Below are 12,671 nucleotides of genomic sequence, written 5' to 3'. Positions count from 1 at the left end.
GTCACTCCACACCGACCACCGCAGGAAAGAGGAAAAGGATAGAGACTTGACACTAGACTTGGCTCAGGCGACAGGTTTTTGTTGTTGGTGTGACAGTCAGCTGGATTCCAGGTTTCACCACACCTGACCACTGGCCTCCAAACAGGCCAGCAAGTCAGTTATAATCACAGACACGGACTACTGAGAATTCTCGCCGTCCGTTTCTCTTTGGAACCCTATTATCTGTCAGGCTCCCCCCGAATCTTGGCAAAGTGGGCATCTTTTTTTTAAATAAATAACTACGGGATCCATGTTCTTCAGATCTACAGCTTGAAACGGTTTCTTTCATAAAACTTGCTACACTTAGCCCTCCATGAAACACAAAACCCCTCTCAGATGATTTAAATTTGTGGTACGCTTTTCCCCACCGGCCATGTGGCCTTCCAGCACACTGTCTGCCCTACTGCCCGGGCAGCCCCGTGCCCAGACCCGGCTGTGCCGCCGCCGTCCCACACCCGGTCACTCCCGGCGCGTCTTCAGACAAGTGGAGGCCATCTTACAGGTTGAAGGTCCACCTTCTCTTTTTACAGATGGAGGAACCAGAGGGCGGAAACTCTAATTTCTCAAGGTCCTACACAGAACTGGTTTTTAAATCTTGAGTCCGTGTACCTCAGTTGACCACAACATCTTCCCCGGTGCTCAGGGAGTAAGAACTACTTGCTCAAACTGCTGGAATAGAAACACAGCATCCGCATTATAGGCCTAAATATAAGTGAATTCTTAATCTTTCCCTGTTTTACATCATCTGCTCTGCTGATGTAGTCCAGAGCCCACTGGGTAGCACAATGCACTGTGTTGAGCAGGAGAAAGAATCTTAAGAATTGTCAGTAAAACTGAACGCAATACTGGGCTGCCTGGGTGGGTCAGTCAGTTGAGCATCTGACTCTTGATTCTGGCTTCGGTCATGACCTCATAGTTCATGAGATCAATCCCTGCGTCAGGCTCTATGCTGACAGTGCAGGGATTCTCTCTCTCCCTCCCTCTCTGCCCCTCCCCAGCTCTCACATGTGTACTCTCTCACTCTTTCAGACTAAACGAACATTAAAAAAAAATTAAACCAATGAAGTAAAGTTAAATGTGTATGTTTAAAACAAAAAATTGAACCGATAACCTTAATTATGTGTCTACACCCAAGAAAATACTGGTAGCATCATCTTTAGTGAAAACAAACATTTATTTTAGATTATTATGAAATTACCATTTAAACAGATGTTTCATCTTTTTTTAAATATCAAATTTATCTCTGACCTTGTCTCATTGTATATAAGGAGACTTTGCTAGAAAGATTGTGTCATTCACCAAAAAAGGGCGAGCAACGATGAAAGGAGGTTGTCTCGATTTCAGACAGGACTTCTTTTTCTCAGATGCTTTTGCTTAAAATCCAACAGCCAGATGAGGAAACTGTAAAAGCAAAGCAAACATCTTTATTACAGATGAGCCCTTAGACTTCTAAAATTTGGACACATACTGAGTCTGGTTTTTGGAAAGTTACACATGGACCAAAATGCTGTCTCATCACAAAGGCCTTAGAAGGCCAATCTGAATTGGAAGAGCTCTTAGGTCGACCTCAATTCTTACGGCTCTTTACACAAATCATGGATAAATAGTGATTGGATTTTGTTTGAATGACTCCTGTGATGCGGGACATACTACCCGGCAAAGCAAGTATTCCATTTTGCAGCCAAGTTCAAATTGTTAAGCACTGACGCAGCACTGTCCATTGGGCCTCCTTAAATTCTTTGGAGAAGCACAGGGAAAAATAGTTTTCTTTCTCTACATGGCAGTCTTTGAAGTATTTGAAGATTGTAAGGTCTCCTTTGCGTCTTCTATACGCTGAACATAACCCTAGGTTCATTGGCTGTGCCATGTCACACCTGCCATACCTCACTGCGCTTTGAGTAACCTGGATCACAGAATTCTAGAACCAGAAATCAGAGTAGCTAACGTTGACAGGGTGTTTTTTTATGGATCCGTGTGCTACCACTCACACACAGTATCTCCTTTCAATCCTTATCACAACCTGTGAGGTATTACTTTTGCTGTCTCCGTTTCAGAGATGGGGGCGCTGAAGCTCTCAGAGATCCCAGAACATGAGGGGGTAGAAGCCACATCTGTCTGACTCCAGACAGTGGAATTTGAGCCCATTTCACAAATGAAGAAACTGAGCCCCAGAGAAGGGAAGTGACTTGCCTGAAGGCACTGGCCAGCCAGTGGATGAGCTGGGCCTTGAATTCAGACCCATGTTCCAGAGCAATGCTCTTTTTCAGGGCCTCCTCCAAGAGAAGAGGAGTCAGCTGGCAGGCTCCTAATCTGTTTTCCTACTTTGCTCTAAAAACCGCCTCTTCTCGTTTTTGTTGAACAAGCGTTTGTTGGATCCTTACTGCGTGTTTAGAACATTTATTTTAAATCAGAAGCAGGGGTGATACCCGTGCGCGACAAGGCCAGGTTTTGAGAATTTTACATAAAACAGCAGGAGGAACTCTTAACACATTCTGAGGTATTTTCATGCTAAATCAGTGGTGGTGTTTATATTTCTTGGCAATGAAATCATGTTAAAAATAAACTGCAAATACTTGTTCAGAAGCCAGTGGATGATCCTCAGCCTATCTGCACTTGTTTCAGAATCTATCCTACAAGCTTAATCTTACTCTACTCGACTCTCAAACGGTATCTGTACCTTTTCCCCACTGAACCTTCTGGGAGCTTCCAGCAGCCTGAAGGGGAAGTCAAGCGGCTCCAGCCTACCTTTCATCCTTCTCTTCACCAACTCTGCTGAGCCAGATCTTTTCATGCTCCTCTGTTCTTGCTCATAAGCTCCCCCTTGCCTGGAATGTCTTTTACTTCCTGTCACTTAGCCAAACCCAACACAACTCCATTTTCCCTGACCTCCCCAGACTCAGGCTCTTTCCCTCCTCTCCTTCTTCCAGCAGCTCTGCCACAGTCACGTACTCAGTTCTGAACAGAGCCGTGCACATAGAAAGATCCAGTCCCTCCAATGGGTGAAAGCCCTAGTTTCTCTGAACCACCCCCTTCCCACAGCACCCAGAACAGCAGCTTGCCTGTGGCAGACTCACAACAAAGCTGTTTTCTGCAGAAAGGTTAACTGTGGGATTAATTTCAACAAGTGGATGTCAGTGAGTCTTTGTGCTTTGGAAAGCACAGAATAAAATCCATGGGTTATTAAACTGAAATAAAAAGTTGAAGGAAAGAGTCTATTCTCTTAGTGAAGGCACAAGCCACATGAAACATTGTGTCATGAACTGAATTTTTCTAAATCAGTATCTGAGTTAGGATCATTGTCATCAACAGGAAGACAGGGGATTAGTATATTCAGTTTCTTGACACTTAGAACTGTATTTCGTTTAGATTTGTCTCCCTGGCTCTTCACACAAGAGCTCTGTCATATATTAGGTAATGCCTTAAATGGAATTAATCAGTGAATAAATGATTAATTAGTAATAGAACCATCCGAGGATGAGATGGGGGACCTTTGGGGAATAGCGAATGCCCCATTCCCCAAACTGCCAGGTGTGATCTGGGCAACCAGAGGAGGAATGTCCCTTCCAACCCCCAGGAGTTTGGTTCCCTGAAGTGCATTAGGACATTCAATAATGTTTAAAATGTCCTTTTGGATGGTGTACAAAAAAAAAATCGCCCCTGGATCAGCTTTGGAAGTTTGAATTCTTGCCTCTTTAATGGATATTTGGCTTTTCAAATGAAAGCTGTGTTACACTGCTGAGTAAATGGCTCTACTCAGCTGGAAGAAAGTAAATCAGAATAGCAGGGCGAGAAGTGACTGTCCTCCACAACACCCCCTCCCGCACCCCCTGTCCCCTCCCCCCCGCATATCGGAGCTAGACACCAGTTCAAATCCTCCTTTTCCATTTACTTACTAGCTCTATCATTTTGGACAAGTTACTCCTCATCTTTGAGACAGGAATCCTTACTCTTGTGTGCGGTTATTGTGAGGATAAAAGTCAGATAATGTTGAAAAGCATCGAGCACAAAATCGGAAACTGGAGGCTCACAATAAATGAGAACTATTATGCTTACACATTCCTTTGTGGTTGGCTAACCCCCTCCATTTCACATCCACATGGTGCTTTGCATTTTGCAGCATGTAGTTAACAGACATTACTACCTCTCGTTTGGTCTTCCAAACAACCCAGTGAGGCAGAACAAAGATTCCCATTCTTACTTTACCAGTGAGAGAAGTTGAGGAACTTGCCGGGATGCCTTGCAGAACAGGTCTGCATTCATTGTCCCACCTCACCCGCTGCTACAGTGGCTAGTGTGGGGGATCGGGGGGGTTCCTTAAATTTCCTTCATTTATTCAGCAAATAGTTATTGCAACCCAAATAACTGAGCTGGACATTTGTCCTGTTTGTGGCATATCTGGTTAATTAGCAGAATGCTTGGCACACAGTAGTTGTTCAGTAAATACTTGCGCAATGAATGGATGGATTAAACCAGTGTTCTGAGAAACTCGCTAGATTCCTCTGCCACTGCCAAAGGGGGCAGGAGCACTTGCAGGGACTGGGAGGGACCGGCTGGAGGGAAAAGCTGGTACAAGATGAGACGCTTTACGAGCACCCACGTAATGGGGGACTCTGCGATTACACTGACTAAAAGACGCCAGGCAAAGAATGTTCTGTGCGATTCGTTTTTATAAAACTGGAGAAAACCTAAGCCAATCTACTGGACAGAAGGCAGTCCCGGGGTTGCCTGTGGATGGAAAGGGGCGGAGCAGGGAGGGAATAGTTTCAAAGAGGCATGAGGAGACGTGGTGGTGACGGTTTTATGGGCATATAAATACATTTAAATGTATCAAATAATGTATTTTAAATATGTGTTTGTTGTCAGTTACTCCTCCATAAAGCCGTTTGAAGAGGAGGGGAAGGAAAGAGAAGAGAGGAAGAAGGGAGTGAAAGGAGAAGAGGCCGATTGTTTGCTTGGCCTCTACAAACGCTAATGCCGAGACCCATCCATTACAAGGCTGGTTCTCTGTCCCTTGCATGATCAGTCTCTTGGCATGCCAGGTGGAGAAAGGGTCAGCTTGGGACTCTGGAGGCCTGGCTCTTGGTCTTGTCTCTGCCACTCACAATGGTATGATGCTGGGCATTAGCCTGACCTCTGTCAGCCCCAACCTCCCATTTATAGTTTTACAATGTTTGCCCAGTCAACCTCACCATCAAATGGAAGTTACCCAAGGCGACTTGTATCAGAGTTCTTAACCAACGGAGCCACCCAGGCGCCCTACACTATCAGAGTTCTTAGTGACATGTGAGAGTGTAGGTCGAAGGGAGGAGGGCAGCGGGGTGACAGGAAATGAGCCCTGACCCTCTTTCTAGCCTAGTCCTGATAACAAACGCTACACGGGACACACAGACCCGCAGCAGCAGCTGCACTGTGTGAGCTCCCTGTTCGTTGGCTAAATGGCCCCAGACTCCTATAGTATAGTTTTCTCGTGTCCACTAGCTATAATTGTGTTCTAGATCAAGCAATGCCACACACTCACTGGGAGAACTTGGGACAGTCGTGGCTCCACTCAGTGTGTCTGTCAAATGAGGGGAACAGACTTGCTGGCCCCTGCAGGTCTTCTGGCCCTTGCCTTGCAGGATTCTATGCCTTCATGACAAACTATTTGCCCACTTTGATGACTCCACATAGGAGAAGTATGGCCAGTGGCCATTCTCACATCTCTGACCCTCAATGACTTTGAGGATTCAGGGAAATAGTAACCTTTGCCACCTCCCCATCCCTCACCAACACATGTGTACACACACGCATCCACATTTTGTTTTTATTTTGTTCTCACGAACACTAAGTCAACATATAAACAGATATCTTTTTGTGTTCATTCACTCAAAATCTATGACATTAGGTAAAAAATCTTACCTTCCAGAAAGACTGGTCATCAAAATATTTAGATACATGAAGTCCTCTCCATATTTTGAGGTTTAAGACCACACCTGTTAAAATTCATAATAATATGTTAAATGTTTAGAGCACAGCATCTGTTATCTCAAAATTAATCAAAATATCATATGCCAGCTATGGTTATCTCCACAAAAATCCATTTTTCTACAACCAGGAGACAAGACCAAATGGAGCGCTGTCCTTCCTGGACCAGCTTAGTTAATTCTATAGACATCTTTTAAAAGAAACTAGCAAGAGCAATTATCTCCAAAGGATTAAGATGACAGTGAGAAGTATGCAACAGTCACGGATCTGACCTGCTTCCCAAGATGGAATGGAAGAGGGCTCCTCTATCAAAAGTGGATCCATTTAGAACACAGGAGCTACCATGGACAGCAACTCCAATTAGGCACCCCTGCAGGCCCTGCGTCACCAGCTCCAGTAAACTCTCCATGACCTCAGCTCAAGATTCTACTTACACAGTTAGGAGAGTAGTTTATACCAACTTGCTTTTGTGCCTATTTTTCTTTCCACCTGTCCCGCCCCCGCCCATAGAGCGTGGCCCTGTGCATCCCTCCAGCTGCACAAAGTTGGCCGAATTTCCAAAGATATATGAAGTTATTGCTCACCTTTTCTTTTTTTTTTCCATGTTTATTTATTTTTGGGAAAGAGACAGAACGCAGGCAGGGGAGGGGCAGAAAGAGAGGGAGACACAGAATGTGAATCAGCTCTGAGCTGTCAGCACAGAGCTTGACAGAGGCCTTGAACTCAAGAACAGGGAGATCATGACCTGAGCCAAAGTCAGTTGCTTAAGTGTCTGAGCCACCCAGGTGCCCCTTATCTGTGTGTTAATGATGATTAGTCCTCATGTATTAAATAGTAAGGTTAACAAGAGTAGGCACGTACTTACATTTTCCTTTTAGAAGGCACACCTTAACTGATATTGGTATGTAGGGGGAAACCAGCACCCTTCATTTAGCAAGAGTTACTCAGAAACGATCTCTAACACCTACGTGAACTTTCCAGACAGCTGAGGCTTACTCATCAGTGACGAAAATCCGTTCAAATTATACTATATTTTCTTGTCTTATGAGACAACACTAAACACATTTAGATGACTTCTTTTTTTTTTTAATATTTTTTAATTATGTCTGAGAGAGAGAGAGACAGTGTGAACAGGGGAGGGTCAGAGAGAGAGGGAGACACAGAATCTGAAACAGGCTCCAGGCTCTGAGCTAGCTGTCAGCACAGAGCCGGATGCGGGGCTCGAACCCACGAATCGTGAGATCATGACCTGAGCCGAAGTCGGAGGCCTAACCGACTGAGCCACCCAGGTGCCCCGACTTCTTTTTTTTTCTTAATCGGAATGACTGGTAGGAACATCCATTTATGGAATGCACTATATAATGCAGAGAAGGTGTACAGCTGTTGGGGCTGTTGGCTTCTTCTCTCAGCAGCCCAAGCTTCACATGTTCTAGTGTCTGGCTTTAAGAATTTCTTTTCTTCTGTTAGGCTGTCTGCTTTGGCCTCTAACTTCTACCAGTGTGCCTTACCTCTAGAAACCTAGCCCACCTCTAACCCGCCGCTTCTAATCTGCCTGAACTGGGAAACCCATTAACAATGCTTGATAGTATTCTTTTTTATTAAAAAAATTTTTTAATGTTTATTTTTGAGAGAGACACAGAGTATGAGCAGGGGAGGGTCAGAGTGAGAGTGAGACACGGAATCCGAAGCAGGCTCCAGGCTCTGAGCTTTCAGCACAGAGCCCGATGGGGGGCTTGAACCCACAAATGCTGAGATCATGACCTGAGCTGAAGTCGGACACTTAACCGACTGAGCCACTCAGGTGCCCCCTTAGGATTCCTTCTTAAGTAAATGTAGACAGGCCCCAAATCAGGGGTCTCCATACAAGTAAAATGCTCGGCTTAAGGGAGTCGGTTTGGTGCCATCTTGGCTGCTTAGTGGCCTCTTCCCCTTCCGTGGTTTGTGTTTTTCTTAGTTATCGGCATAAGAGTTCAAAGCCACACAGAAAGATGAACGCGCATTGGCCTGGATTCCTAAAGGAATGCTATGACTGTCTTTTCCTCCACTCTTTTGTTTGACTCCAGTAAAGCATTAAAAGAAAAAAAAAAGTCCCCCCCCCCGTGTTTTACGAGAGAGTGCACGTCAGTGTCACTTTGAGACTACTAGTGACCGTGGCAAATGGTGTCAGAGTCCAGGGTGGTGTTGCCAGGTAACATCGAGGATGCTCAGTTAATTTTGAATTTAAAAACACAGGCACCTTGTATTGTCACTCGCCAAATCTGGTAACCGTACTCAGGACTGGACTGCCACCACGGAGAGGACGCAAGCTTACAGAGGGGGACATTTTTTCTCATCTGTATGTAATTAATCACCTCGACTCTGATGCAAGTTGAGGCCAGTCGGTATATTAAAGTGATTCTAGTCGGTCTTGCTGTCTAAAATCACCCAGGCAATTCCAAAAAGTGCCTTCATATTTGTTTTGGAGGAGAAAAGAAGCCCAATGATTAGTTTCCATGGTTCTTTCATTTCACAGAGAAGCCTCCCAAGGCCCAGGCCCAGAGAGAGTAAACTGATATGCCCAAGGCCATACAAGTCCTTTATGTCTGTTAATGCTATTTTCTCTCTTATTTGGCATTCATTCCCAGCTGAGGGAAACAATATAAGAATGTCTAATAATAAAGCTGTTTGATTGTAGAATAAAAGTGAGCAGTTTTGGACAGAAAGTATCTTATCACCAAGCATATAAATAAGACTGATAAGTTAGGAACTTCCTGAGATTCTGTGCTATTCTGTGATATTGCAGGAGCAAAAGCATACTTCAAACCTCTGTTTAAAGATTCCTAATGGCTTCCCATCTCAGAATGATCTGGCTCCTTACCACCACTCTGTTCTAAACCCCTGCCACTCACCCTTTCACTATATCCATATCAGCCACACTGAGCACGCTTTGCTCTGGCCTCAGGGCCTTTGCACTTGCTTTCCCTTTTCACAGAATGCTCTCCTGCCAGATAAACATGGTAGGCCTGGTTCCCTCTCTGTTCAGGTTTCTGCTTAAAGGTAAAGGGAAGATAGACCTTCCCTTCCCACACTTTTTAAAAAATCTTTATTTATTTTGAGAAAGAGAGAGAGTGCAAGCAGGAGAGAGACAGAGAGGGAGAGAGATAATCCCAAGTAGGCTCCATGTTTAGCACAGAGCATGACCTGGGGCTCGATCTTACAACCATGAAATAGATATCAAGAGTCGGATACTTAACCACCTGAGCCACCCAGGGGCCTCACCCTTCCTCTCCTTCTAAAAGGGCACCCCACCCTCACACTGACCCTATGCTCCTCTACCCTGAGTTATTTCTCTCAATAGCACTTACCATCTCTGACATAGGAAATACTCCACGTATTCGTTTATTTATTGCCACCCTCCACTAGACTATCAACCCCACGAGATGAGGGAACTTGTTGTGTTCTCTCCCGTGTCCCTAGCACCTAAGAGTAATGTCTGGCTCACAGTAGGGTTTGAATAAATATCTGCTGAATGAAATAACACTATGAGTATTCTCAGGGAATAAAGGCAAGCCTTTTGGCATCAGGGTTTCCTTGGCTTTCTGCACAAATTGGGGGAAGTCACCAGCCCTGGGCTGGTGTCGCCACTGCCCCCTACTTATAACCTCAGGAATGTCTCTTACTTTCTCTGGCCCTCAGAGTCCACACCTACAGCAAGCGGCCTCTGGGGGCCTTTCCAATGTTGGAAGGATGTGATTCTCTTTTTGTCATTAATCAAGTCTGAGCACTTTGCCTCATCTGGCTGGAGCTGAGGGGGTCACAGAGAAGAGGACAGGCATACACATGCAGCCACGGGGCAGGCACACTCTGGACCCGGGTCCTGTGCCCTGCCATGGGGAAGAAGGCTGGTCTTGTACTTACCTGTCAAAAGACCAATGATCAGACCCATAGCCATGGCCAAGCTCAGTGCCCCAATGTCCAAGAGCAACTGGTATTCAGCCCTAGAAAAGACAAAGCAGAACGCAGTCACACTGAGACATCAGACTGCAGAGATCGCTGGGGTCAGAAAGGACTGTATCAGAAGAACAAATGTCCCCTCCCCAGGCAACACCCTTCCCCGTCGTGTCCCTGTGAAGCTACACAGACCTGGAAGAAGAAGGGAAGGATTCTAAGATCCTCTTTGGCTTTACTTCAATTCTCAGAACCCACAGATGATGAACTTGATCAGGAGGCAGAAAGCCCAGGTTCAAATCCAAGGACTGTCACAAGTCACACAGTCACTTAGCCTTTCTGAGCCCCAAGTTTCCTCGTTAGGCAATGAAAGATGAGAGTTGTTTCCTCCCCTGAGCACCCCGGCTGAACATACTTCCCTGCCCTCGCTCCTTCAAGGCAACCCCGGGACCTCACTTGACACTAGTAAGTGGCCCAGGAGAACATCTGTACGAGAAAACAGGGTAATAAAGGGAACTCTCAGGTGCCACAGGTGAAGAAATCAGCACAGACTGTGGCGGAAAACTGGATGTTTCCTCTAAAAGGGATCATGGGAATGCTGCGATCCAACAATTCTGCCTTTAGGCATTTGCTCAACAGAAGTGCATTTGTATGTTCTAAAAAAAAAAAAAAAAGAAGTGCTAGAATGTTCATAGCAGCAACACTAGAATGTTCATGATAGCTCCAAATTGGAAAGAACCCAAACGCTCATCAGTAATGGATACATAAATTATACTGTCTTCACACAATGGAACACTTATTGTAACTGTGTTTCTTGGATTTGGTATTTGTCTACTTGGCACTCATTTATCACAGGGCCCAACTAACGGCCAAGACTACTCTCTCTCTGTGCAAGTCAGCTTTCGTGAGCGTGCAAGATTCGTATCATAACCCACCCAACACGAGCTCTAATATAGGCTTCCTTTTCCCGCCCAATCAGAGACCTCTCCCAACTCATTACCCACCGCTACCAACCTGGAGACATAGTTTCAGTTCCAAACCCTCCTCCCCCCACCCCCTTCGTCTCTCTCCCTCTTTGCTGCCTGGTCTCTACATGTGATAAGGTTTTGCTGAGCCCTACGTGGTGCGCTGTGCCTCTCGTTTCTGGGAGGACTGTGAGTAACGTTAAACGTTCACTTCACTGACCTCTCCACATCATCATTCAGTCACCTTTATAAAGTAAACCCAAGTACAACTCAACGCCATACCCCAAGGAAAAGGAACAATCTACAGAGACACTCAACGTGGGAGAGTCTCACAACTACAGTGCATAGTAAAAGCCAGGCCCTCGAGAGCACAGACTCCCATACGAGCCCATGTATGTGAGGGACAAAAATAGGCAAAACCCGATCTACGGTGTTAGAGGTCAGGTTCACAGTTGCCCCGGGATGGGACACGAAGGAGTGCTGGGTTGCTGGTTCCATGGGCGTGTCAGAAAAGCCATCAAGTGGTGGGTGCCCTTTATGATATTTACACTTTTCTAGGTGTGAATGATACTATGAAAAAGTTTTTCTTTTAATTTATTTTTTAAATGTTTATTTTGAGAGAGAGAGAAGGAGAGAGAACGCGAGCAGCAGGCTCTGTGTTTGTGAGTTTGAGCCCCCATCAGGCTCCAAGCTGTCAGCTTGGGATTCTCTCTTTCTCCCTCTTGCTCTCTGCCCCTCCCCCACTCGTGCACTCACTCTCGCTCGCTCTCTCAAAATAAATCAATTTTAAAATAAAATAATTAAAAAGTAATATTAAGTGGTAGAATAGAAGTTAAACCCAAATCTGCTAACTGCTGACCCCCCAGTTCGCTCTATGCTGATGCTGCTTGAGAGCAGAAATGGATGATGCAGAAATAGCTGTAATGACAGTCCCCACACAGGGTGGGCTCCCCTGCGCCACGCCCCCTGCACCCTGCTTTACCACCTGATTTCACATGAGGCCCCCAGCAGCCCTCTGAGCAAGCTGTCTGTGTCCCTGATTCCCACACAGGGAGAGCCAGATTAGCAAAGTGGACCAGGGTCTCCTACATCACATGGCTCAGCATGGATGGCTCTTGGGATTCAGACCCTGTCTACCCACAGAGGCCAGGCAGACCGTGCCCGAATTACAGCATTTGTGAGGGTCACCTGCACAAATTTGGCCATATTGGCATTCCAAGGAAGCTATTTGTTTTAAATTTTTTTTCTTTAAATGGACATTTTTTTACATATAAGTAAATGCATTTAAAAGGAAACTTTGTGTAAGTAGCATAATAGAAGAGAAATGGGCGATAACTGTAAAAAGAGAGGCAGTGAAAACAAAATGTTGCTAAAATCTCCCCCAGATGCGGCCTGGAGCCTCCACCAGGCTTAGCCCCAGGCTTCCTCCTCGGGCCATCAAACCTGAGGTCAGCTAGCGTCAGAAGCGCAGACACACTTACACACACTTTCTCCCTGTTTCAATCAAAGAACTGAATAATCAAAAACGGGCGTCTGCACTGCGTGATTCAATGCTATTTAAGTGTGTCTTTACACCACTTAAATCCCACAACTCGCGGGGCACTGGGTGGTTCAGTTATTTAAGCTTCTGACTTTGCCCACATCATGATCTCCCGGTTCCTGAGTTCAAGACCCGTGTTGCACTCCACACTGACAGTGCAGTCTGCTTGGGATTCTCTCTCTCCTTCTCTCTGCCCCTCCCCTGCCTGTGCTCTTTCTCTCTCAAAATAAATAAAT

General features: G+C 45.6%; 1 protein-coding gene across 1 annotated transcript in view; it reads right to left on the bottom strand.

The window, feature by feature from the left end:
- Positions 1-1,286: 1,286 nt before the first annotated feature.
- The window catches only part of RHCE (Rh blood group CcEe antigens), a 37,087-nt gene continuing 25,702 nt past the window's right edge, over positions 1,287-12,671 (bottom strand). The window contains exons 8-10 of the mRNA XM_039232761.1: positions 9,901-9,980; positions 5,938-6,011; positions 1,287-1,440 (exon numbers count right to left, since the gene is read on the bottom strand). Coding sequence (XP_039088692.1) covers positions 1,414-1,440; positions 5,938-6,011; positions 9,901-9,980 — 181 coding nt within the window. The 3' untranslated portion in view covers positions 1,287-1,413. The remainder of the gene's footprint in view (positions 1,441-5,937; positions 6,012-9,900; positions 9,981-12,671) is intronic.

Source organism: Hyaena hyaena, unplaced genomic scaffold (assembly GCF_003009895.1).
Source record: "Hyaena hyaena isolate Hyena2069 unplaced genomic scaffold, ASM300989v1 scaffold_3, whole genome shotgun sequence".
Taxonomy (NCBI): domain Eukaryota; kingdom Metazoa; phylum Chordata; class Mammalia; order Carnivora; family Hyaenidae; genus Hyaena; species Hyaena hyaena.
Note: the sequence above shows the minus strand (reverse complement) of the source record. Positions and strands in the feature narration are given on the sequence as shown.